This window comes from Streptopelia decaocto (genome assembly GCF_964273445.1).
Source record: "Streptopelia decaocto genome assembly, chromosome: 2".
Classification (NCBI taxonomy): Eukaryota; Metazoa; Chordata; class Aves; order Columbiformes; family Columbidae; genus Streptopelia; species Streptopelia decaocto.
The window spans coordinates 163,919,310-163,944,118 of NC_138655.1; the positions used below are offsets into that span (position 1 = coordinate 163,919,310).

Consider the following 24,809-nt stretch of genomic DNA (forward strand, 5'->3'; position numbering starts at 1 on the left):
TGAGCGGGGGACGGGGCTGAGCAGGGGACGGGGCTGAGCAGGGGACGGGGCTGAGCAGGGGGACGCAGCTGCCGGGGAGCAGGGGACAGGGCTGCCCACGGCCCCGCTCCCACGCCCGTGCCATGTTTGTGGAGGGGTGAGCTCGAGGCGAGTGGCAGGAGCAGCGCAGACAGGAGGCGGCTCGGAGGGCTCAGTGCCGGGGGACGGGCTCTCGCTGTCCCCGGCGCGGCGGTAGCGCGGCTCACGCTGCCCAGCTCTATGTGCCGGCAGGATGGTGAAGCCGGCAGCGCTTGTTGTGTGGCTGGAGGGGCGGCGCTGGCGCAGGAGCAGCAGGTCGCGCACCAGGCCGGCTGCCGCGGCGAGCGGCTGCTGAAGGAGGGGGACGCGTGGGCAGTGACGGGGCAGCAGGGCTGTGCCGGGGTTCCCCGTGCCGAGCCGGCGCTGCGGTGAGGCAGGCCAGGCGCTGGGCTCTGCTCCTCGGGGCAGCCCAGCCAACAGGTTCCGGCTCTGCGGCAGCTGGCGGGTGAAACCACGGGATCCGCGGCGAGGACGTCGGCCAGTGTGCGCCTGGCGCGGGGCCGAGGGGCCCCGGCAGCGCGGCGGGTTGGGCGCTGGCTCTGCAGGTGGGGCAGTGGGTCCCTGCGCTGCCGCAGCGCTGAGCAGCGCCCGAAACCGCTGCTGAGGACGAGAGTGGACAGGGAGCACGGAGAGCGTGCAACTGAGGGGAATGGAAGCAAGTTCAGCCAAACAAACCCCGCCACACTGACGCCTCTTCTCATGGAGGGGTCGGCTTTGATCCTCAGATGTGCCTGAGCCCCCCGAGCCCCGGGAGGACTCTGGTACCCGGCCAGGGAGGTGGTTCTGTGCAAACCGGAGTCGTGTCTGCAGCCGCTGCCTGGGCCCTGGCACAGGGGATGGTGAATGCCGGGTGAAGGTGACACCTGGCTGTGCCGGCTCCTAAAGCTGCGCTGTGGGTAGGTGCGTTCAGACTTCAGAGACTGTGCCGGCTGCCCGGCGCCCCCGGAGAGCCCGCGGGTCCTGGTGAAGTGTCTGCGGCAAACGGGCTGAGCGCTGCGGACACCCGGGGCTGTTGGTGCCGTTCCGTGGGTCCGATCAGAGCTGCCCGGTGACCTGCAGGCTGGGGACACTGGGAGTGAGTGTGGCTGCTCAGAACTGGACACTGCTTTAGTATTTTCTTCAGTGTCCAGACTACAAGAAAAGGGTCCTATGGAGCAGGTGCCGATGGCACTCGTGTGCCAGGCCCCGTGTTGGCAGTGCAGCCAAAGCCGCGTTCCCTGGGGGGGGCGGCAGGCTCCCGGTCCGATGGCGTCCCGTGTCGCGGTGCCCTGCCGCCGGTGCGCGAGGGACGGCAGAGCCTGCCCAGGGGAGCCGGCTGCTGGGCTGGTCTGCGGGGAGAGCGGCGGCTGGAGCGGCCCAGCCTGTGCTCCGGAGTGCGCTGGGAGGGGGAAGGGCTGTCGGGAGCAGAGGTGCAGGATCAGAGCGGGGGGTTTTGGGCGGGCGGCAGTTTGGCCGCGGGACGGGGTTTCCGGGCGCGTGTCGGACGTTGCAGCGCCGTGTCCCTCCCGCGCGGAGCAAACCCGGACACGGCGAGGATCGAACCTGGGCTCTGCTCCCTGGCTCTGCTGTGGCTCAACCGCAGCGCTGCGGTTCCCAGACCTGCTGCAGTGGTCTTTGCCGCGGTGTTGACACATCTCTCTTCCATTACAAAACGCGCTTCTAAAAACAGACTGTGAAGTCATGGAACTGGTGAGCGATCGTGAAACGCTGTGAAGCATTTTCCCCTTCTTGCTTGGGCTCAGGAATGAGGTTCCGGAGCCGCTTCCCACTGTCCTCAGAGCAAATCCACCGGCTTTGAGCAGCGCGGGGCTGGTTGTGGCGTTCCTCTCGGGGACCTGGGCAGGGCAGCCGGGCACCGTGGCGCCCACAGGCCACCGGGGGGTCACACACTGCGGTGACCCGTCACCGGCGGGTGTTTCCGCGGGGCGCCAGGGGCTGGGTCCTGCTCGGGTGTGCCGGTGCTGGCGCCGCAGGGTTTGCTCTGCGGCAGGACCTGCAGCGGCGTCCCCGCGCAGGGACCTGGGGCAGCAGCTCCAGTCCCGCTGGGCGCTGCGCTCCGGGACCGCGGGTGCTGGGGACCGTGGTTGCTGGGGACCGTGGCTGCGGGTGCTGGGGACCGTGGCTGCGGGTGCTGGGGACCGTGGCTGCGGGTGCCGGGGACCGTGGCTGCGGGTGCTGGGGACCGTGGCTGCGGGTGCCGGGGACCGTGACCTCGCTCCAGGGAGGCGTCCCCTGCCCCTGCACCGAGACACCCCCGCTGGGGAGCTCTGGGGGCAGACGGACGGACTGCGCTGTCGGGAAGGACAAACCAGAGTGACGAGGGCCTTGCAGCGCCGGGCCGTGTTGTGTTTCTTCCCACCTGAGGGTACGGGGCTCTCGCCAGGGTTTCCTACCTGACGGAGCCAGGGAGAGCGCAGGGGGGCCGAGGGAGCGCGGGGTTTGGGGGGCAGGTGGGGCGGAGAGGAGCCAGGCAGTACAGAGAGGAGCTCCGGTTCGCCGGTGCCGCCGCGGTGCTGGGGTGGCGGGCAGGATGCGCTGGGGCACGGGCTCTTCTGCCCGGTGCCGTGGTTGGGGACAGCGGGACGGGCGCTTGCACCCGAGTGCTGGCAGGAGGAGCCCGAGCGGTCTCCTGGTGCTCTGTGCAGTCCCTTGTGTTACCGGGAGAGCCCAGAGGACCCTGGTGGTGTTGTCACCCGTCTGTCCGCAGGACTCTGGTGTGACCGGTGGCCGGTTTCCAAACCTGTGTGGTTGTTCGCAGGTTGGCCGGGCCCCGGGACAGCGGTGCTGTGTGAGCTGTGCTGGTGTCCTGGCACAGGGGATGCACCAGTTCTCGAAGCAGCCCAAGGCCCTGGTTTCAGCTGTGTCTTTGGGGATCTGGGGTTTGTATGTTCATTCTGCAGCAGCGCCTGGAGCCCCAGAGGAGCCGGCTCCGCGGCGCTGGGGAGGGGGCTGTGCAGCGGCTCGGCCGTGCTGGGGTTTCACCGGCACTCGGTGTGCCTGGCGTCCTCGGCAGTGCTGTGACCCTGAGCACCGTGTTCCGCAGCTCCCTGGTCCTGTGGCGTGGCGGGAGCCAGGGCCAGCCCTTGGGGACACCAGCTCTGTCCCTGGCGGGATGTGGATCTGTGCCTGCTGGAGCAGATCTCCAGACCCCTGGGACCTGCGGCCCCCAGGGCAGCTCTTGCACATGGGTTCGGGGTCCCCTCTCTTCTCTCTCCTCTCCTCTCCCCTCTCTCCTCCCCTCTCCCCTCTCCCCTCTCCCCTCTTCTCTCCCCTCTCCCCTCTCCTCTCTCTCCCATGCTGCCCACACGGGTCCCTGGGCAGCCAGGTTTGGTGGGTTCAGGAGCCCCGTTCCCTCCGCGGCTGCGGGTGCTCGCGGTGTTCCAGCTGTTGCACCGATTGCCGTCCTGGTGCTGCCGTGTCTCCATCTTCCTTCAGGCCCCTGGGCAGCCCCTGGTTGTTCCGCGGCCTGCGGGATGAGTCACGGTGCTGGTTTGCTGTGGGGTGGTGGTTTGTCTGGGTGCCAGGGAGCTGCTTCCCAGCAGCTGGCAGGAGTGAATGTGGGCGCTGCACACCAAGCCATGCGGGCTGCGGTGAGCCGTGCGGGCTGCGGGTGAGCCATGCGGGCTGCGGGTGAGCCGTGCGGGCTGTGGTGAGCCGTGCGGGCTGCGGGTGAGCCATGCAGGCTGCGGGTGAGCCGTGCGGGCTGCGGGTGAGCCGTGCGGGCTGCGGGTGAGCCATGCGGGCTGCAGGTGAGCCGTGCGGGCTGCGGGTGAGCCGTGCGGGCTGCGGGTGAGCCGTGCGGGCTGCGGGTGAGCCAGAGCACGTGGCTGGAGTGGCTGCCTGGGAGCCCTGTGTCCCCTGGGAGCCCAGCTGTGTCAACTGGGAGCCCAGCCCTGTGTCCCCTGAGAGCCTGGCCGTGTCCCCTGGGTGCCTGGCCATGTCCCCTGGGTGCCCAGCCCTGTGTCCCCTGGGTGCCCAGCCCTGTGTCCCCTGGGTGCCCAGCCCTGTGTCCCCTGGGTGCCCGGCCGTGTCCCCGGGTGCCCGCTGTGCCCAGCTCTGTGTCCCCTGGGTGCCCGGCCGTGTCCCCGGGTGCCCGCTGTGCCCAGCTCTGTGTCCCCTGGGTGCCCGGCCGTGTCCCCGGGTGCCCGCTGTGCCCAGCTCTGTGTCCCCTGGGTGCCCGGCCGTGTCCCCGGGTGCCCGCCGTGCCCAGCTCTGTGTCCCCTGGGTGCCCGGCCGTGTCCCCGGGTGCCCGCCGTGCCCAGCTCTGTGTCCCCTGGGTGCCCGGCCGTGTCCCCGGGTGCCCGCCGTGCCCAGCCCTGTGTCCCCTGGGTGCCCGGCCGTGTCCCCGGGTGCCCGCCACGCCCGGCCCCGCTCCACTGCCCTGCTGGTGCAGCTCCGCCTGCTGTCACCGCTTCCCTGCGATGGCCTCGTCCTGCGGTCCGGCACGGGCTCTTGTGCGGCACCAGAGGTGCCGTTGCTGTGACAGCAGTGAGGGAGCAGGCGCCGGGTGGCCAATCCACGCCTGCAGGGGCCGTGCGGGGCCGGCGGCGCGGCTGTGCGGTGACGGGCACTGCCAGCCTGGCGCCGCTCGTCCAGGGGGGTCGGGCAGCGCCTGTGTCTTGCGGCTGGGGTGACGGGTGTCCCCGTGTCCCCATGGAGCCCTGCGCGGCTGTGGCCACGGTCCGTGCTCTCCGGCTTCTTCCCTGTGCCCGTGCAGGCGCTGAGCCGGTGGCTGCTGCTCCTGTGTGCCCTTCTGCTCCAAGCCCTTCCCACGTTTCACTCCTTGTTCTGCCTCGTGCCTTCTTCTGCCCAGAGTTACTGCATGTCGACGTCAGTGAGTTCTTCCCTGCTCCCGCACCCTGTGGCGCTACCGATGTGCTCTGGAGTTCACGGTGTCCACCCATGACACACCAGTGGGAAGGTTTGTCCCCCGTGTCTGTTACTGAGTTTTCAGCCTCTGCAGCCGGGCCCGGCTCAGCGCCGGGGCCGCGGGTTCTGTGCTGCGGCATCCGCCGTCTCTGCCGTCACACTTCGGATCTTTTCTTTTTTTGCCATGGTTCACAGGTGATGCCTCAGTTAAATACCGGCTGTGCGCACGTTGCGGTGCCCGCTCCCAAACCTGAGCTCTCAGCAGGCTGACTGCTGGCCCCGGCTCTCTGCCCCGTCCCGCACACGGCCCGTCGGCGCGGCCGGGCGCGCGGCAGGAGCGCCGCGCTCAGGCGAGCGGTCCCTGCAGGGCACGCGCTGTGGGCTGCTCGTGGCCCCGGGGGTCCCTGGGCGTGGCAGTGAAGCCCCTCGTTAGCGCGGGTTCGTCAGCTGGCAGCCGGGCGCGGAGGCTCCGTGTCCCCGCGGGCGGGGGGCGGGGGGCTCTGCCACCCGGTGCCGCCCTGTCACCAGTGCGGCTCGGCTCTGCCAGGCCCCGCGGCAGCGGCCCTCCAGGCCACTCGGTAGGGCAGCGTGTCCCGGCCCTGGGAGCTGCTCTGGCTTGGGCAGCAGGTCCCATGCGGCGGTTGTGGAGCTGCTGGGGAGCGGGGGGCCCAGCAGGGGAACGCGGTGACGCCCCGGGAGCAGCCGTCACCCCGAACACGAGCAGCGTTCCCCGCGGCGCCGCCCGCCCCGTGCAGCCGCCCCGTGCAGCCGCCCCGCGCAGCCGTCCCGCGCAGCCGCCCCGCGCAGCCGCCCCGCGCAGCCGTCCCGCGCAGCCGCCCCATGCAGCCGTCCCGCGCGGCCGCCCCGCGCAGCCGCCCCGCGCAGCCGCCCCGCGCGGCCGCCCCGCGCAGCCGCCCCGCGCAGCCGGCCCTCGCGCTGCTGCGGGGAGGAGGAGCTGCTGCTGATCCTTGGACCACTGTCTGCCCTCTGAAGAGTTCTGCTCCCGTTCCTCTCGCCAAAGCTCCTCCAGCGCGGAGCCGCTGGTCTCGGGACGGGGCTCGGACCCCGCACGGTGTGAGCACGGGCGTTTCCTCACTCAGCACCCGGCACATCCTCGGCCAACGTGCGGAGCAGCGGGTGGGAGCGGAGGAGGCTGGTGTGCGCTGGCGCGCGGTGCTGCGTGGTGTTGGTGTGCGGTGCTGCGTGGTGTTGGTGTGTGGTGCTGCGCGTGTCCAGGTCGGGGCCGCAGGGTGCTGAACAGGAGTGGAGGAGGCTGTGGGATGAACTGGGACAAACTGGGCTGCTCCCCACAAGGTGCCGGAGCTCTCCGAGCCTTCCAGGGGCAGCTGCTTCGGTGTCTTTCAGAGCTCAGAGCTGCCCGGGAGCGCACCGGCTGTCCTGAGAGCCCTGGGCTGCAGCTGCGCGGCACTGGCGTGCGGTGCTGTGTGGTGCTGGTGTGCGGTGCGGCACTGGCGTGCGGTGCTGTGTGGTGCTGGTGTGCGGTGCGGCACTGGTGTGTGGTGCTGTGTGGTGCTGGTGTGCGGTGCGGCACTGGCGTGCGGTGCTGTGTGGCGCTGGTGTGCGGTGCGGTGCTGGTGTGCGGTGCCGCGCGGTGCTGGCGTGCGGTGCGGTGGTGGCGTGCTGTGCGGCTCTGATGTGCGGTGCTGCGCAGTGCTGGCGTGCGGTGCAGTGCTGGCATGCGGTGCTGCGCGGTGCTGGCGTGCGGCGTGGCGGTGCCGTGCTGTGTGGCTCTGGCACGCAGTGCTGCGCAGTGCTGGCGTGCGGTGCTGCGCATGACCGGTGTGCGGTGCAGCGTGGCGCTGGTGTGCGGTGCTGCGTGGTGTTGGCATGTGGTGCTGCGTGGTGTTGGTGTGCGGTGCTGTGTGGTGTTGGTGTGCGGCGCTGCGTGGTGTTGGTGTGCGGTGCTGCGTGGTGTTGGTGTGCGGCGCTGCGTGGTGTTGGTGTGCGGTGCTGCGTGGTGTTGGTGTGCGGCGCTGCGTGGTGTTGGTGTGCGGTGCTGCACAGCTGGCGTGCGGTGCTGCGTGGTGTTGGTGTGCGGCGCTGTGTGGTGTTGGTGTGCGGTGCTGCGTGGTGTTGGTGTGCAGTGCTGCACGGCTGGCGTGCGGTGCTGCGTGGTGTTGGTGTGCGGCGCTGCGTGGTGTTGGTGTGCAGTGCTGCGCGGCTGGCGTGCGGTGCTGCGCGTGGCCGGGTCGCTGCCGCAGGGTGCTGAGCAGGGGCCGGGCAGCCCCTGTCCGAGCAGCGCGTTGCTGGGCGCTGGCACCAGCTGCATGGGCAGATCTTCCCCTCCACACAGCCGAACGAGGTGCTGGTGCAGATGCAGCGTGTGTCCCACGTGTTCCCAGAAATGGGCCACTGCCGCCACCGCCCCGGTGGCCCACGGGCACCAGGGTGTGTGCCGCCCTCGGTCCTGCCGGATGAACCTCAAACCGGGGCCAGAGACGCGTTTCACACAGAGCGTGAGCTCGTTTGTGGCAGCGTGTGCGCCGGGGCGCCGGGAGGGCCAGGGCTGGAGCCCAGGACACGCGTCCCCGTTGGCGCCGTGACTGTGTGACGGGGAAGGGCCCGCAGCTCTCAGCAGTTCCGCAGCGGCGCCGAGGGCCGGGGCAGCGCCCAGCCCTGCGCTTTGGAGAGGGACACGCTGCTGTGTCCCCAGCGTGTCCCCAGCAGGGACCCAGCGCTGCTCGTCCTCGCTCAGGTGTCGCTGTCCTTCCCCTCTCCACTGGTGATGTCAGAATGCGACCGTTTTACTAGTGGTAAAACCAAAGCAGAAGGAAGGGAAACAGCTTTCCCCAGCCCCTTGCATGGGCAGGAGCGGCACCTGGTGTGGGGTGTCCCCCTGTGGTGTGGGGTGTCCCCCTGTGGTGTGGGGCATCCCCCTGTGGCGTGGGGTGTCCCCCTGTGGCGTGGGGTGTCCCCTGTGGTGTGGGGCGTCCCCCTGTGGTGTGGGGTGTCCCCCTGTGGCGTGGGGTGTCCCCCTGTGGCGTGGGGCATCCCCCTGTGGCGTGGGGCGTCCCGCTGTGGTGTGGGGTGTCCCCCTGTGGCGTGGGGCATCCCCCTGTGGCGTGGGGCGTCCCGCTGTGGTGTGGGGTGTCCCCCTGTGGTGTGGGGCATCCCCCTGTGGCGTGGGGCGTCCCGCTGTGGTGTGGGGTGTCCCCCTGTGGTGTGGGGCATCCCCCTGTGGCGTGGGGTGTCCCCCTGTGGCGTGGGGCGTCCCCCTGTGGTGTGGGGTGTCCCCCTGTGGCGTGGGGCATCCCCCTGTGGCGTGGGGCGTCCCCCTGTGGTGTGGGGTGTCCCCTGTGGTGTGGGGTGTCCCCCTGTGGTGTGGGATGTCGCCGTGTCCAGTCCCGGTGCAGTCGGCCTCTCCGTGACTGTCCCGTCTGCTCTGCCCTAGGCCACCAATGGTGGAGGAGCCTTCAGCGACTACTCCTCCTCGGTGCCCTCCACCCCCAGCATCAGCCAGCGGGAGCTGCGCATCGAGACCATCGCTGCCTCCAACACCCCCACCCCCATCCGCAAGCAGTCCAAGCGCCGCTCCAACATATTCACGGTAAGCGCCCCGGGGCGGAGGAGCCGGGGAGGAGTTTTCGGAGGGGCGGGGAGCGGGTCGCAGGCTCGGGGCGCTGCCGTGGGCGAGCCTGGTGCTGGCCGGGCGCGGGGACGCAGAGCAGGTGTCCCCAGCGCGGCATGTGCAGGGAGGGAGCGGGAGCCGTCTGCGTGTGCGAGAGCTGCCGCGCCGGGTGTGCGTGCGTGGGCAGCGCCGGGGCGAGCTGTTGGTGCAGGTAGGAGTGAGCGTGGGGTGTGAGCGGCGCTGGGGACACCGCGCCTTGTGCACAGCACCAGTGTCCTGCCGTTCTGCCCTTGGGCCGCTGTCCCCGAGCCGGGCACAAGTCCCTGGTGACTGGGCCACCGGTTTGGCACCAGCCGTGCTGAGCCGTGGTGCTGTGCAGAGCCGTGGTGCTGTGCAGAGCCAGCGTGCAGCACTGGGCCCCACCAGTACCCAAACCCACGTGTGGCGTGAGCGGTGCCGCTGGGCAGGGCTGTGGTGCATGCCGGGGCGCAGTGTTGGCGTGGTTACCGGTGCCGTCGGGCTGCAGCCTGGCACGCACCGCACCGTCACGCCGCGCAGGCCTGCCCAGCGCCACCGCAGCGCAGCCGCCCCGCGCCCGCATTAGTGCAGATAGCGCTGTCCCGGGCACCGCGCTCCGCTGCCCGCGCCCCGCGCGGGGCTCAGGCGCCTCTCCCCCATCTCAGTGTGCTTCCCAGCCGCCATTGCTCCGTACACGCGTGTCTGCTGTCTGTGGAACTGCTGCCACCAAGTCCATGTACGTGTTGCACCGTGTTCCCCCATGTCAACAGCCACCATCGCTCTGGACCCAAACCACAAACACTCAGAGCCCGCACCCCGTCCCATCACCGCGCTGTGGGCATCCCGGCCTCCCCGGCTCCCGCTGGGCTGTGCCCGTGTCCCGGCTCGGACATCCCGGCGCATCCATCCCCGTCCCGAGCGCCCTGTGCGCTGCCCCCTTGGCTCCTCACGCGTCCCGCTCTGTGTGCACGTGCTCCGGCCCTCCCCGCGCTGCGGGCGGCTGCCGCCCCGCCCCGGCACACGCCGCCCGCGCGGCGGACCCGCTGCTGGCGCCGGGCTGCCTGCTCCCCGGCTGCCTGCTCCCCAGCGCCCCCCCCGCGTGCTCACGCCTCCCCAGGGTGCCCGCGGGTCTCTGTTGTCGCTGCTCGTGCTCGTGTGGCCCCCGCGCTGACGGATGCCTGTCCCCCCGCTGCTCCGCTCATGCTTGCTGCTCCCCCGGCGCACGCGGGGCTCACCGCTCACCCATCCCGCCGCGCCGCGGGCTCCGGACTCGCCGTCAGCTCATGTTCACGCTCACCGCGGGGCACGCGCTCATGGGGGGAGGGCGCCTTGCTGGGGGCTTACGCTGGTTTTTGTGGACACCATCATCCGTCTGGGGCTCTCGCTCGCTCGCTCATCCGGGCTCAAGCTTGCTCACTGGCTCACTGGCGGGGCTCGCTGCTCGTGGCGCCCGCCCGCTGCGCGGCTCACGCTCACTCGCTTGCTGTCGCGCTGGTGCACACGCGTGGCTCACGTTGGACGCTTCACCCCATTTGGTCGTGGCAGCAGCAGCGGCTCCCACACCAGCTCCCGCAGGGGGACAGGCCAGGCAGGGCCGGGCAGGCAGGGCCGGGCAGGCAGGGCTGGGCAGGGCAGGCAGAGCAGGCAGGGCCGGGCAGGGCAGGGCAGGCAGGGCCGGGCTGGGCAGGGCGGGCAGGGCAGGCAGGGCAGGCAGAGCAGGCAGGGCAGGGCAGGGCAGGCAGGACAGGGCAGGGCAGGCAGGGCAGGCTGTTGTTGGCAGGGCAGGGCAGGCAGAGCAGGCAGGGCAGGGCAGGGCAGGGCAGGCAGGGCAGGGCAGGGCAGGGCAGGCAGGGCAGGGCAGGGCAGGCAGGGCAGGCTGTTGTTGGCAGGTCAGGCTGTTGTTGGCAGGGCAGGCAGGGCAGGGCAGGCTGTTGTTGGCCACCAGCCGTCCCGGCAGGCCGCGGAGGGGCCGCCAGCAGCCCCGGCCGCGCCGCATCCCCAGGCGGGCGCCTGCCGCCGTGGGGCCGGCGCTGGGCCGTGCTCCGAGCTGTGCCCGGCTACTCTGCGACCAGGCCTCCTCTCCTCTCCTCCTGCTCCTCTCCTCCTCTCCTCCTCTCCTCCTCCTGCTCTCGCTCCCCCCGCTCCCGCGGGCGTGCGCAGGAGCCCCCGTGCCGCCGGCCCAGCCCAGCGCCATCCCGGCCCCGCCAGCGCAGCCCAGCGCCCGCCCGCTGCTGCCGGCCCCGGCCTGTCCGTCTGTCCGCCCGTCCGCTGGCGCCCATCGCTGACAGACTCGTGTCCGTGTTCTGAGTATAACTTGCCAAACTCTTTATTCTTTCAATATTTGCAGATATGTGCCACTGTTTCCAACTTTTCATCAACAAAAAGGCCTTTCCAACTCCTTCCAAATTAGAAGATCCAGGTGGTTACACACGGCACCTCTGTACAAATTCTCTCACTTTTCATTGCCTCTCCAGGGCCGGATAAGGGATGGGCACTGGGATTGATCTAAGATTAGAGGCTCGCCCGCCCTCCAGCCAGCATGGGTCCCCCCCTCGGAGACACGCAGGAGCCTTTTAAATCCCCCAATGTAAAGTCTAGGAAGCGCTGAGACGGCCTGCGCCTGCACTTTAAGCTGGGACATTTCTGGGCCTGCGGATGCCGTCGGGCGCTGTCCGTGCTCGGGATGCCAGGCGGACCACCCTGCCGGGACGGGAAGACCTGCAGCGCCGCCGGGACGGCGACCGCGGCGCCTGGAGCCGGACGGGCCGCAAGACGCTTTGCTGCTGCCGCGGGAGCTGCCGCCGGCGCCGCCGCTGCGCCCCCTCCTCCCTCTGCACCTCCTGCCGCTGCATGGACTCTGCTCCTCTCTCCTCCTCGCCGCGCAGCAGCCATCTGTGTCTCTTTAGTTTCCTTCTCTTTCGATCTCTTTGTTTTGTTCTGGGCGCAAAAGCGAGTGAATCGGTGTCCCAGGCGCGTGGGCTCGTGTCCCTTTCCGATCCAAAGCACACGGGGCGCTCCCGGCCCGAGGGGTGTGTAGGGCGCTCCGGAGAGACGCTGCCGCTGCCCTGCTGCCATTGTTGTGATTCTGAATGTATTGATTGTGCTCCATGCCGTGTATGACTTGATATTTTCCTCTGTCCTAAGCACTTTGAATGAGTTCTGCTCAACAGACTGTATATTTCATATTGTATTTATTGGAGTTTGCTCTCACCGCAGCCGCCCCCGGGGCTGCCGGGTTTTGCTCTCAACTCTCTAGACGTGTGATAGGTACTTATTGTCCATGCTCTTTTGTAAGGGGCTGGTATCTCTGCCCAGTGACCTGTGCTACTTTGTATGGTGCAAGTGTGTTAACAGAATAAATCTGTTGGATTAGTAGAGGTGTGAGTTCTTCACTGCCTTGGCCTCTCCTGCTTCCACCCATGCTCCACCCGCATCCCACGCCATCCGTCTGTCCGTGTGCTGTGTGCCCCGCGGGAGGGGGGTCCGAGGCAGCCCCGACCGCTAGGACAGCTCTGCTTGCGGGGGGCGGCGGGGGGGCCGCAGCGTCCCTAGCGGGGAAGGGGAGACGCGGCTCCACGGGGACACGGGGCCTGGCGCGCCGGCTGCTCTGCCGCGGGCGCCGGGGCGGCGGGGCCGTCCCGCGCCGTCTAACGCACCCGTGTCTCTTCTCTTGCAGTCTCGAAAGGGCGCGGACCCGGAGCGGGACAAGAAGGTGCCGGAGTGCAAAGCGGACAGCATCGGCAGCGGGCGCGCCATCCCCATGAAACAGGTTCGGTCTCCTCACGCGCGTGAGGGCGGGGGGGCGCGGGCTCCGCGCTGCGGAATGGGGTCCCCCACACTGCGGAATGGATCCTGTCACTCTGCAGACTGGGGTCCCGTCACATTGCAGACTGGGGTCCCATCACACCGCGGAATGGGGTCCCCTCCTGCCATGGGCTGAGGTCCCTCACTCCACACCAGCATGGGGGAGCGCGGGGCGGGCAGGGACCCCTCGGCCCGGCTGAGCAGGGACATTGGGGGGCCGCACACGTGCCTGGCCCTGAGCAGCACTGAGCCGGGGGTGCGGGCGCGGACCCTGCGCCCGGAGCAGGGTGTGGGGTGCTGGTGCAGGTGTGGGGTTTGCTGCTGGGTGTGAGGCGTTGGGGCAGAGTGCTGGTGTGGGATGTGGGCTGCGGGTGTGCGGTTTGGTGCTGGTGTGGGGTGCGGGTGTGCGGTTTGGTGCTGGTACAAGTGTGCGGTTTGGTGCTGGTGTGGGGTGCGGGTGTGCGGTTTGGTGCTGGTACAAGTGTGCGGTTTGATGCGGGTGCGGTTTGGTGCTGGTGCGGGGTTCGGTGCTGGTGCGGGCGGCGGCGGGCGGAGCGGATCCAGCAGGGGGCGCTCGCGCTCCGCTCCCGGCGAGGCTTCCGCTGCAGCCCCGCCCCCGGGAGCGCGGGACCGGGCACCCATCCTGATCTGACCCTGATCTGACCCTGACCCTGACCCTGACCCTGACCCTGACCCTGACCCTGCCCCTGCCTCTCTCTCTGCAGCGCGGGTCCTTTCCAGTCCCTGGTTGGAGCAGGGATTGAAGCTCTTTTGATTGTTTCTTCCACCATTCCCGCTGCCAGGCACTTGTCCTTCTGTCTTCCCTGCTCATCCCTCTGTCCTCCCTGCTCGTCCCTCTGCCCTCCCTGCTCTCATTTCCAAGCAGCTCTGGCTGCTGCCGTGGGTGCTGTGGTGGGATGGCTCGCGCAGCTGCTCCAGCTCCTCTGGCGCCGACCGGGGGGCCGTGGGGGCACAGCCCGGGCCGTGGCCGCTGCCTTTGGGCTGCCGGGCGGTGCGTGGCCGGTTTGCGGGGGCAGTGCCCGTGTCAGCCCCTCGGCAGGCGGGAGGCGGGGGCAGGTTTGCGGGGCAGTGCCCGTGTCAGCCCCTCGGCAGGCGGGGGGCGGGGGCAGGTTTGCGGGGCAGTGCCCGTGTCAGCCCCTCGGCAGGCGGGGGGCAGGTTTGCGGGGCAGTGCCCGTGTCAGCCCCTCGGCAGGTGCGGGAGGGCTGCTCATGGCATGTCCGTGGCCTTTCCCCTCTGGACCCGTGCGGTGCTTTCTGCAGGACTTGCCGTCACTCAGCAGGACAAGGCGCTTTCTCTGCCCGCTCCTGTGTCCGTGTGTCTGGCTGGGCCTGGCCTGGCCAGGCTGCCGAAGGTTGTGGTGGTTTAGGGTAAGGATTCAGTCGTTCCTTGCCGTGGCAGAGCGGTGCTGTTACCGTGGCAGAGGGTGCTGTTACCATGGCAGAGGGTGCTGTTACCATAGCAGAGCGGTGCTGTTACCGTGGCAGAGCGGTGCTGTTACCGTGGCAGAGGGTGCTGTTACCATGGCAGAGGGTGCTGTTACCGTGGCAGAGCGGTGCTGTTACCATAGCAGAGCGGTGCTGTTACCATAGCAGAGCGGTGCTGTTACCGTGGCAGAGGGTGCTGTTACCGTGGCAGAGGGTGCTGTTACCATGGCAGAGCGGTGCTGTTACCATAGCAGAGCGGTGCTGTTACCGTGGCAGAGGGTGCTGTTACCGTGGCAGAGGGTGCTGTTACCGTGGCAGAGCGGTGCTGTTACCATGGCAGAGCGGTGCTGTTACCATGGCAGAGCGGTGCTGTTACCGTGGCAGAGGGTGCTGTTACCATGGCAGAGGGTGCTGTTACCGTGGCAGAGGGTGCTGTTACCATGGCAGAGGGTGCTGTTACCGTGGCAGAGCGGTGCTGTTACCATGGCAGAGCGGTGCTGTTACCATGGCAGAGCGGTGCTGTTACCATGGCAGAGGGTGCTGTTACCATAGCAGAGCGGTGCTGTTACCGTGGCAGAGGGTGCTGTTACCATGGCAGAGGGTGCTGTTACCGTGGCAGAGGGTGCTGTTACCATAGCAGAGCGGTGCTGTTACCGTGGCAGAGGGTGCTGTTACCATGGCAGAGGGTGCTGTTACCATGGCAGAGGGTGCTGTTACCATAGCAGAGCGGTGCTGTTACCGTGGCAGAGGGTGCTGTTACCATGGCAGAGGGTGCTGTTACCATGGCAGAGGGTGCTGTTACCGTGGCAGAGGGTGCTGTTACCATGGCAGAGGGTGCTGTTACCATAGCAGAGCGGTGCTGTTACCATGGCAGAGGGTGCTGTTACCATGGCAGAGCGGTGCTGTTACCGTGGCAGAGCGGTGCTGTTACCATGGCAGAGCGGTGCTGTTACCGTGGCAGAGGGTGCTGTTACCATGGCAGAGCGGTGCTGTTACCATGGCAGAGGGTGCTGTTACCATGGCAGAGCGGTGCTGTTACCATGGCAGAGCGGTGCTGTTACCGTAGCAGAGGGTGCTGTTACCATGGCAGAGCGGTGCTGTTACCATGGCAGAGGGTGCTGTTACCATGGCAGAGCGGTGCTGTTACCATGGCAGAGGGTGCTGTTACCGTGGCAGAGGGTGCTGTTACCGTGGCAGAGCGGTGCTGTTACCATAGCAGAGCGGTGCTGTTACCATGGCAGAGCGGTGCTGTTACCATGGCAGAGGGTGCTGTTACCGTGGCAGAGCGGTGCTGTTACCGTAGCAGAGCGGTGCTGTTACCATGGCAGAGGGTGCTGTTACCGTAGCAGAGCGGTGCTGTTACCATGGCAGAGCGGTGCTGTTACCATAGCAGAGCGGTGCTGTTACCATGGCAGAGGGTGCTGTTACCGTGGCAGAGCGGTGCTGTTACCGTGGCAGAGGGTGCTGTTACCATGGCAGAGCGGTGCTGTTACCATGGCAGAGCGGTGCTGTTACCGTGGCAGAGGGTGCTGTTACCATGGCAGAGTGGTGCTGTTACCATAGCAGAGCGGTGCTGTTACCGTGGCAGAGCGGTGCTGTTACCATGGCAGAGGGTGCTGTTACCATGGCAGAGGGTGCTGTTACCATAGCAGAGCGGTGCTGTTACCGTGGCAGAGCGGTGCTGTTACCATGGCAGAGCGGTGCTGTTACCATGGCAGAGGGTGCTGTTACCATGGCAGAGGGTGCTGTTACCGTGGCAGAGGGTGCTGTTACCATGGCAGAGGGTGCTGTTACCGTAGCAGAGCGGTGCTGTTACCGTGGCAGAGGGTGCTGTTACCATGGCAGAGGGTGCTGTTACCGTGGCAGAGCGGTGCTGTTACCATGGCAGAGGGTGCTGTTACCGTGGCAGAGGGTGCTGTTACCATGGCAGAGGGTGCTGTTACCATGGCAGAGCGGTGCTGTTACCATGGCAGAGGGTGCTGTTACCGTGGCAGAGGGTGCTGTTACCGTGGCAGAGCGGTGCTGTTACCGTGGCAGAGGGTGCTGTTACCATGGCAGAGGGTGCTGTTACCGTGGCAGAGCGGTGCTGTTACCGTGGCAGAGGGTGCTGTTACCATGGCAGAGGGTGCTGTTACCATGGCAGAGGGTGCTGTTACCATGGCAGAGCGGTGCTGTTACCATGGCAGAGGGTGCTGTTACCATAGCAGAGCGGTGCTGTTACCATGGCAGAGCGGTGCTGTTACCATAGCAGAGCGGTGCTGTTACCATGGCAGAGCGGTGCTGTTACCGTGGCAGAGGGTGCTGTTACCGTGGCAGAGGGTGCTGTTACCATGGCAGAGGGTGCTGTTACCGTGGCAGAGCGGTGCTGTTACCGTGGCAGAGCGGTGCTGTTACCGTGGCAGAGCGGTGCTGTTACCATGGCAGAGCGGTGCTGTTACCATGGCAGAGGGTGCTGTTACCGTGGCAGAGCGGTGCTGTTACCGTGGCAGAGCGGTGCTGTTACCATGGCAGAGGGTGCTGTTACCGTGGCAGAGCGGTGCTGTTGCCGTGGCAGAGCGGTGCTGTTACCATGGCAGAGGGTGCTGTTACCGTGGCAGAGCGGTGCTGTTACCGTGGCAGAGGGTGCTGTTACCGTGGCAGAGCGGTGCTGTTACCGTGGCAGAGCGGTGCTGTTACCATAGCAGAGCGGTGCTGTTACCGTGGCAGAGCGGTGCTGTTACCAGGTTGAACAGGCGGAGATCGGACGCAGGGGCCTGGGTCCGTGTGACAAAGCCTGCGCGGTGTCCTGTGCAGGACAGAGGTGCCGGACGCCTGTCCTGGGTCTGGGCTGCAGTGCGGTGACGGGTTTGCGGTGACAGCCCGCAGCACAATGTCCCTCCCTTGGCCTGGCCCCTGCCCGGCTCGCCACGGCGGCTCCCGGCACAGCGCGGCACCGCGGAGCTGATCCCACAGAGCAGATCCCACAGAGCGGATCCCGCAGCGCAGATCCCCCAGAGCAGATCCCGCAGCGCAGATCCTGCAGCGCTTCCGCGGGAGCGCGTCCTGGCGCCGGGAAGCCGTGTCTGTTGCCAGGCAGGAACCAGCAAATGCAAGCGACTCTCCCGGCTCCCAGTGCCTGTGTGACGTCGTCCTGGAGCTGCAGAGCACTGCCGGGACTTGTCCTTGAGACCGCAGGATCGTAGGGTTCTATGGTTCTTTGCAGTGTGGTAGATCCAGAGCGACACCAGAGCGCTGCAGTCCTGCTCCACCATCCCTTCCCCAGAGCGCCATGGTCCTGCTCCACCATCCCTTCCCCAGAGCGCCATGGTCCTGCTCCACCATCCCTTCCCCAGAGCGCCATGGTCCTGCTCCACCATCCCTTCCCCAGAGCGCCGTGGTCCTGCTCCACCATCCCTGCCCCAGAGCGCCGCAGTCCTGCTCCACCATCCCTGCCCCAGAGCGCCGCAGTCCTGCTCCACCATCCCTGCCCCAGAGCGCCGCAGTCCTGCTCCACCATCCCTGCCCCAGAGTGCCGCGGTCCTGCTCCACCATCCCTGCCCCAGAGCGCCGCGGTCCTGCTCCACCATCCCTGCCGCGGCCCTTCGCAGCCCGTCCCCCTGGGAGGAGCAGTGACCGGGTACCACCAGGGGAAGGGAGCGAAGTCTGGAGCTGTAGCTCCATGTTGCAGAGATTCAGGATGGGTGACGGTTGCTGTGCCCTCAGACACGGACCTGCCCCGTTTGGAAGGTCCCAGAGAGCCCAGTGCTTGCCTTCAGCCGCTTCTAGTGCCGCGCTCTGGTGGTGCTTCCAGCCATAGGAGAGCAGAGCAGCCCATCCTGAGGGCTGTGGGGCCCTGGAGCGTGGCCGGGCTGAGACCGCGTGGCTCCCGCACGGCGCTGCCGGCTCCGGGGACCTGCGGCCGCCTCACCGCGAGGGCGCTTCCTGTCCTCTGCCTGAGGAGCCAGAGCGGTGCGCGCTCACGTCACCGCGACAGCTGCGGTCAGCGGGCTGCCCTGCAGAGCCTGCGCAGGGTCGTGGCCGTGGTCCCTGTGGCCGGTGCCAGTCGGGCTCTGTGGCCGTGGTCCCCGTGGCCGGTTCCAGTCGGGCTCTGTGGCCGTGGTCCCTGTGGCCGGTGCCAGTCGGGCTCTGTGGCCGTGGCCCCCCTGGCCGGTTCCAGTTGGGCTCTGTGGCCGCGTCCCCGTGGCCGGTGCCAGTCGGGCTCTGTGGCCGTGGCCCCCGTGGTCGGTGCCAGTCGGGCTCTGTGGCCGTGGCCCCCGTGGTCGGTGCCAGTCGGGCTCTGTGGCCGTGGTCCCTGTGGCCGGTGCCAGTCGGGCTCTGTGGCCGTGGTCGCCGTGGCCGGTGCCAGTCGGGCTCTGTGGCCGTGGTCCCTGTGGCCGGTGCCAGTCGGGCTCTGTGGCCGTGGCCCCCGTGGCCGGTGCCAGTCGGGCTCTGTGGCCGCGTCCCCGTGGCCGGTGCCAGTCGGGCTCTGTGGCCGTGGCCCCCCTGGCCGGTGCCAGTCGGGCTCTGTGGCCGTGGTCCCCGTGGCCGGTGCCAGTCGGGCTCTGTGGCCGTGGTCCCTGTGGCCGGTGCCAGTCGGGCTCTGTGGCCGTGGCCCCCGTGGCCGGTTCCAGTCGGGCTCTGTGGCCGTGGTCCCTGTGGCCGGTGCCAGTCGGGCTCTGTGGCCGTGGCCCCCGTGGCCGGTTCCAGTCGGGCTCTGTGTGCCGGACCGGGCACCTCGTTGCGTTCGCTGCTCCGTGTTCCGCGCAGCTGGCTGGGAGGGGCGACCCCCGGGGTGTTGCGGGAGGAGAAAACGCTTTGCTCGGCTGAGAAGGGCCGTGTGCTGCCACGGAGGCGTCACTGCTCACCACTTGGCACCCGGGGTGACCCGCTGTGTCCCCCTGGCACCCCCGCTCTAGAAAAGCTGGAGGTGGCCGGGGGGGCAGGGCAGCCCGTGGGCGCGGGGTCCCGGTACCCCAGGACGGCAGCTCCTCTGCCGGGCTCTGGCGTGGGGTCCCTTCACCACCGTGGCCTTTGGTGGGATGTTGGTTCGGGCGGCCTTGCAAGGCTGGAAGAGCTGCTTCACGGCGGGCTGCTTGTCTCTGCGAAGTGGGTTAATGGGGCCGGGAGACCAGGCTTCCCCAGCGCTGGTTATGGGGGTGAACTCCTGGCGGCCTCCGGGGCCGCGGCGGCAGCCGGGGGTCCCGGCCCGGCCCAACCAGCCCGGGCCGAGCGCGCCGGCGGGGCCGGGCCGGCTCCTCCTCCCGGGGAGCTGGGATCATGCTGGGAGCTTAGATTACATTTAAATTGCCATTTGCATTTTCCAATCAATATGCGACTTTACAATTAAGTTTGGTGTTAAAATTCTTAGCAAAAAGTGAGTGGAAGGGAGATTTGTGGAGTAAACGAGTCCTTTGGGGGCCATCGCTGCTCCCTGCTTCATTACGCTGCATATTGCTGCTGCTGCTTTTCCTGAGCGCCGCCACAATCCAACCGCGGCGCAGGGACGCGCTGGCCGACAAAATGCCGGGAGAAAGGAAAAGCGGGGAGAGGAGGAGGGTTGGGCCTTCCCTTTCGTCTCTGGCAGCCTCTTCCCATTGTGTGTGTGTCTTCCACGCTCGGGAGGACACTCGTGGAAAGTTATTTCTTGTGGCTGTGGCCGTGAGGAGCCGTGGGAGCTGGAGCCGTGGGAGCTGGAGCCGCGGGAGCTGGAGCTGCAGGAGCCGGAGCTGCAGGAGCCGGAGCTGCGGCACGGGCTGTGAGGGGACGTTCGGCCGGGGACCCGCCGGTCTCCGCTCCCTTCTCCACGTCCCACCCGCCCCGTCCTCCGTCCCTTCTCGGGTCTCTCCGAGCTGCCGCGGCACTTTCCTCCGGGACGGCCGCAGTTCCCTGGTGCTGCTGGGCCAACCTGCTCATTCTGCCCTCAGAGAGGAACAGGCTGGGCTTCAGAGCTGTGACCTCGGTGCCGTCAGCACAGCAACGCCATCAAAACCTGGAATCCTCTCGCCTTCTGACCCCAGCCCCTTAACGGCCAGTGCAGCAGCAAAGTCTGAGCGAGCTCTGTTCCTCCATTCAGCTCCTTCTTGCAGATGTTTGGCGCTGAGGGCTCCTTCCTCTCCCCCACGTTTTATCCCGTCTTTCCTCAGGCTGTGTTCTTGCTCCCGGTTTTGGACGCCGGTGCCTTCTGGCTTGAAGGAAGAGGCTGCCGCGCTCGAGTCGCGGTTCCCAGGCCTGGCCTTGCCGTGTTCCTGTTCGCAGAGTTCGGATCTGCGGCTGGACCGGCCGCAGCCGCGCTCCTCTTTGCGGACCCCACGTTTCTGGGGCTCGGTGGGGGTGCAGCACCCGCAGGTGTTGCGGTGGGTGTTCCGTAGCACCAGGTGCCCCGAGCCCATGGAGCAGAGGGCAGCGCTGTGCCCGCGCGCGGGGTCTGGTGCGCCAGGCGGTGCGAGGTTGTTGGTGTTAACAACCAGTCGCTGCGGCGATTGGCGCTGTCCCGTTTCTATAGACTGAGGTTGGAAAAGACCTTTAAGATCATGAAGTCCAACCATTAACCCAGCGCTGCCCAGGCCACCACTAAACCACATCCCTAAGAACCTCATCTGCGCATCTCACGTTACCTTCAAGTTTCCTGGCTTTGTGTTTTCTTTGAGCTCGTCTGGGGAAGTATTGATTAAAGTATGGATCAAATGCGGGTTGACAGGACCTCTGGACGAGTCCTTCTGTGGACATGGACTTGTCCTTTCTGATTACACGTGCTCTCATTTACGGTTACATTGGAGGCCTTTCACGTGACCAGGTTTCACTCGGTACATCAATGACTTTGTGGATCTTGTGCCGTTGTTTTTAACGGTGTGTGCTGCTCTGTTCCCATCCTCACACAAGACTGAAAATGCTGTGTCAGCACAGTTTCCACTGTGATGAGCAGTTGCGGTCTTACCAAAGTGGGACTGGAGCTGCGGTGACCGGTCGGTGCCGGCTGGCACCGGCTGCTCTGCCATCCTGTCCCTCTGCACCGGTCGCTCCCGCGGGGTGTCCCCGCCGCCGTGCCGGTGGGCGCGCGGCTGACCGGCCACGGCCACGGGGGCCGTTGCTGCTCCCCCCGCGGATCCGGCAGCGCGCGAGCGCTGGGGCTGCCAGCGGCTTTCCCTGGGCCAGCTCCGCGCCCGATCCCGGCAGCTCCCGCGGGACCCGGCGCTGCCGGCGCGGCCTCTGCCGGGCTGCACGTCCCGCCGTGTGCGAGCCGAGGCGGCCCCTTCGCACCCTCGTGCGTCCCGAGCGCTGAGCGCGGGGCACGGAGCCCCAGGGCCACAGGACGGGTCTGTGAGATCCTGATGGGGACGTGGGGACGTGATCCCTCAGCTGCCCAGGACCCGTTCTGCCTCCCGAAATGTGTCTCCGGCTCCATTTGCTGACATCTCTAGGAAAGAATTGCAAGCAGGCAGGACAATACGCATCCCCTGTGAGAGCTGCATCTCAGAGTGCGCCTCTGCTGCTTGACCCCGCCTGTCCCACACTGTCCCCACCCTGTCCCACGCGGTCCCCGCCTGTCCCACACTGTCCCCGCCTGTCCCACGCTGTCCCCGCCTGTCCCACGCTGTCCCTGCCCTGTCCCACACTGTCCCCGCCTGTCCCACGCGGTCCCCGCCTGTCCCACGCGGTCCCCGCCTGTCCCACGCTGTCCCTGCCCTGTCCCACGCTGTCCCTGCCCTGTCCCACGCTGTCCCCGCCTGTCCCACGCTGTCCCCGCCTGTCCCACCCTGTCCCCGCCTGTCCCACGCTGTCCCTGCCTGTCCCACGCTGTCCCTGCCCTGTCCCACGCTGTCCCCGCCTGTCCCACGCTGTCCCCGCCTGTCCCACGCTGTCCCTTCCCTGTCCCACACTGTCCCCGCCCTGTCCCACGCTGTCCCCGCCTGTCCCACGCTGTCCCCGCCTGTCCCACCCTGTCCCCGCCTGTCCCACGCTGTCCCTGCCCTGTCCCACACTGTCCCTGCCCTGTCCCACGCTGTCCCCGCCTGTCCCACGCTGTCCCTGCCTGTCCCACGCTGTCCCCGCCTGTCCCACGCTGTCCCTGCCCTGTCCCACGCTGTCCCTGCCCTGTCCCACACTGTCCCTTCCCTGTCCCACGCTGTCCCCGCCTGTCCCACGCTGTCCCTGCCCTGTCCCACGCTGTCCCTGCCCTGTCCCACACTGTCCCCGCCTGTCCCACGCTGTCCCTGCCCTGTCCCACGCTGTCCCCGCCTGTCCCACGCTGTCCCTGCCTGTCCCACGCTGTCCCCGCCTGTCCCACGCTGTCCCCGCCTGTCCCATGCTGTCCCTGCCCTGTCCCACGCTGTCCCTGCCCTGTCCCACGCTGTCCCCGCCTGTCCCACGCTGTCCCTGCCTGTCCCACGCTGTCCCTGCCCTGTCCCACGCTGTCCCCGCCTGTCCCATGCTGTCCCTGCCCTGTCCCACGCTGTCCCTGCCCTGTCCCACGCTGTCCCCGCCTGTCCCACGCTGTCCCTGCCCTGTCCCACACTGTCCCCGCCTGTCCCACACTGTCCCTGCCCTGTCCCACGCTGTCCCTGCCCTGTCCCACACTGTCCCTTCCCTGTCCCACACTGTCCCCGCCTGTCCCACGCTGTCCCTGCCCTGTCCCACACTGTCCCTTCCCTGTCCCACACTGTCCCCGCCTGTCCCAGGCTGTCCCCGCCTGTCCCACGCTGCGCAGGAGCTGTGGGAGCAGCAGGCAGTGTTGGTGGTGGCGAGGCTGGCTCAGCCCTGGGTCAGCTCTGCGGTTCAGCACCAGCAGGTTGCCCAGAGGAGCGGTTGGGGACAGCAGAGTGCGTTGGGTCCCTCACAGGACCTGGGCACCAGCGCTGGCCCATGGGGACCCTGCTCGGTGGGGACGGGCCGGGGCTGGCGCTGGGGCTGGGGACACGAGACCTGCAGCCCTTCTGCCGGTCCAGGGACAGCGCGGCCTGGGAGGTGTTTTCTTGAGTCCCGATCTGCATGTTTCTCTGAGGATTGGTCTCCTACAAGGGCCGGTGCTGGAGCTGATGGGAGGTGCCCGGCCAAACAAGGTCTGAGACCCTTGCGCTTCCCTTGCAGGGCATTCTGCTCAAGCGCAGCGGCAAGTCTCTCAACAAGGAGTGGAAGAAGAAGTACGTGACGCTGTGCGACAACGGGGTCCTCACCTACCACCCCAGCCTGCACGTGAGTCCCGGCGGGCTGGGCGGGGAACGGGTGGGACGGCGGCGTCCCCGGCCGCGGCTGCCGCAGGTCCCGGTGCAGACACTGCGTGCACCGGAGCTGCCGGGCCGGGTCTGGCATCAGGTGGAGGCCGTGGCGCGGGCCGCGGCAGGGGCAGCCCCGGCAGGGCTGGCGTGTCCCCTCTGTCCCTGCAGCGCCGGGAGAGCTGCCGCAGAACTGCACAAAGTTGCCGCATCTTCCCGCGCTCAGCCCGTCGGAGCAGGCGCTGCTGCCTCCCTGGCGTGAGCCGCGCACGCCGCGGCCGCTGGTGCCCTGTGGGCCTGGAATGATTTTCTGGCTGCTGGGTATTGGGTAATGGAGATGAGGTGCCTGCGCGGAGCCGCCGCGCTCGGATCCCCTCACCGCTGGGCTCGGGCGCAGCTGCCTCCCCATCCGTCTCTGTCGCCTCCCCGCTGCGGGGCTGATGGCTTCCTCCCGCTGCCCGGGAGCGCAGCGTGCCGCGCAGACAGCCCGGCGCGGGCCGCGCACCCGCGGCGCTGCGGAGGACGTGCTGCCGCAGCACGGACAGACAGACAGCGCTGCCTGTCACAGCCGGCGCGGCCCCGAGCTCCTCAGACACGCGGCGCTGGGGCACCTGGAGCCTCCAGCTCCTCCTTTCTAACCCGCATCCGCAGCTCACGGGCTCGCGACACTCCCGAGCCGCCGAGCCTCCAGCCCCGGCCTCGCACCGGAACGCCGGTCTGTGCCTCGCCTTAATTTGTGGGGGCTCTGAGAATGGCTCTTTTCTCTCAGTCTGTGATCCCCGTGCCGTACTGCGGTTCTGCGCTCCCTGACTTTGTAACCCATTTTTTGGGTTTTATAGAACCCAACCGGGAGGGAACGGCGGCTGCTGCCTGCGCTGCGTGTGCTCACGCGCGTGTGGGTTCAGCGCGTTGCCGCTGGGGACATCATGGGCCGTTGTCACCATCCGCTGCAGAGGCAGAGTAATTGCTGGGCTGCTGTTTAACCGCTCTCAGCCGCTGCTGCTACACGCCAGGTTTCTCTCCTGTTTACACCCTCTCTTCCTCGGGGGGTGATCCACATTGATGGCACTCGCTTTCCTTGCTGCTCTTCTCCAGCGATTCATGTCATTACCGCATTGCCCCAAGCAGAGCCCTGCTTTGCTTCCACCTGGAGCTGCACAGGCGCGTCTGAGCCAGGCCCAGGCCGGGGCTCTGTCCCCGAGGTGTCACGGAAAGCTCTGGACCCTGCAGCTGAGCTGTGACCCCGTGCAGGCTGCATTGCCCTCTGTGTGCACCCGGAGCAGGGACCGGTGACCCAGCGCAGGCTGCATCGCCCTCTGTGTGCACCCGGAGCAGGGACCGGTGACCCAGCGCAGGCTGCATCGCCGTCCGTGTGCACCCGGAGCAGGGACCGGTGACCCAGCGCAGGCTGCATCGCCCTCCGTGTGCACCCGGAGCAGGGACCGGTGACCCAGCGCAGGCTGCATCGCCCTCCGTGTGCACCCGGAGCAGGGACCGGTGACCCAGCGCAGGCTGCATCGCTGTCCGTGTGCACCCGGAGCAGGGACCGGTGACACGTGGCTACCGAGCTGCTCCCTGCCCAGCCCGGCTGCTGGGGGGCTCTGTGTGCCCCCAGCATTGCCACTGCAAGCTGGGGACATGAGCCGCCGCTGTGCCACGGGGTGACAGCAGAGGTGTTGGTGAGCGCTGTGTTCTGAGCAGCAAAGCCGCTCTGCCTTGCCTGGCCTGCTCCGGCATCTGCTCCGGCGTCTGCTCCGGTGCCTGCTCGGGTGTCTGCTCCGGTGCCTGCTCCTCCTCTCCCTCTCCCTCTCCCTCTC

General features: G+C 68.0%; 1 protein-coding gene across 4 annotated transcripts in view; it reads left to right on the forward strand.

The window, feature by feature from the left end:
- Positions 1–24,809, forward strand: part of AGAP3 (ArfGAP with GTPase domain, ankyrin repeat and PH domain 3) — a gene marked incomplete at its 5' end in the record, with an annotated part of 137,384 nt that overhangs the window by 55,596 nt on the left and 56,979 nt on the right. For 3 of the 4 annotated variants that reach the window (XR_014183401.1, XM_082046202.1, XM_082046201.1), the window contains 3 exons: positions 8,360–8,515; positions 12,231–12,323; positions 22,868–22,972. Coding sequence is in view for 3 of the 4 variants with exons in the window: in XM_082046202.1 (XP_081902328.1) it covers positions 8,360–8,515; positions 12,231–12,323; positions 22,868–22,972 (354 nt within the window). Of the gene's footprint in view, positions 1–8,359; positions 8,516–10,901; positions 11,914–12,230; positions 12,324–22,867; positions 22,973–24,809 lie in introns of those variants that run through there. The other variant, XM_082046203.1, reaches the window with a different exon arrangement.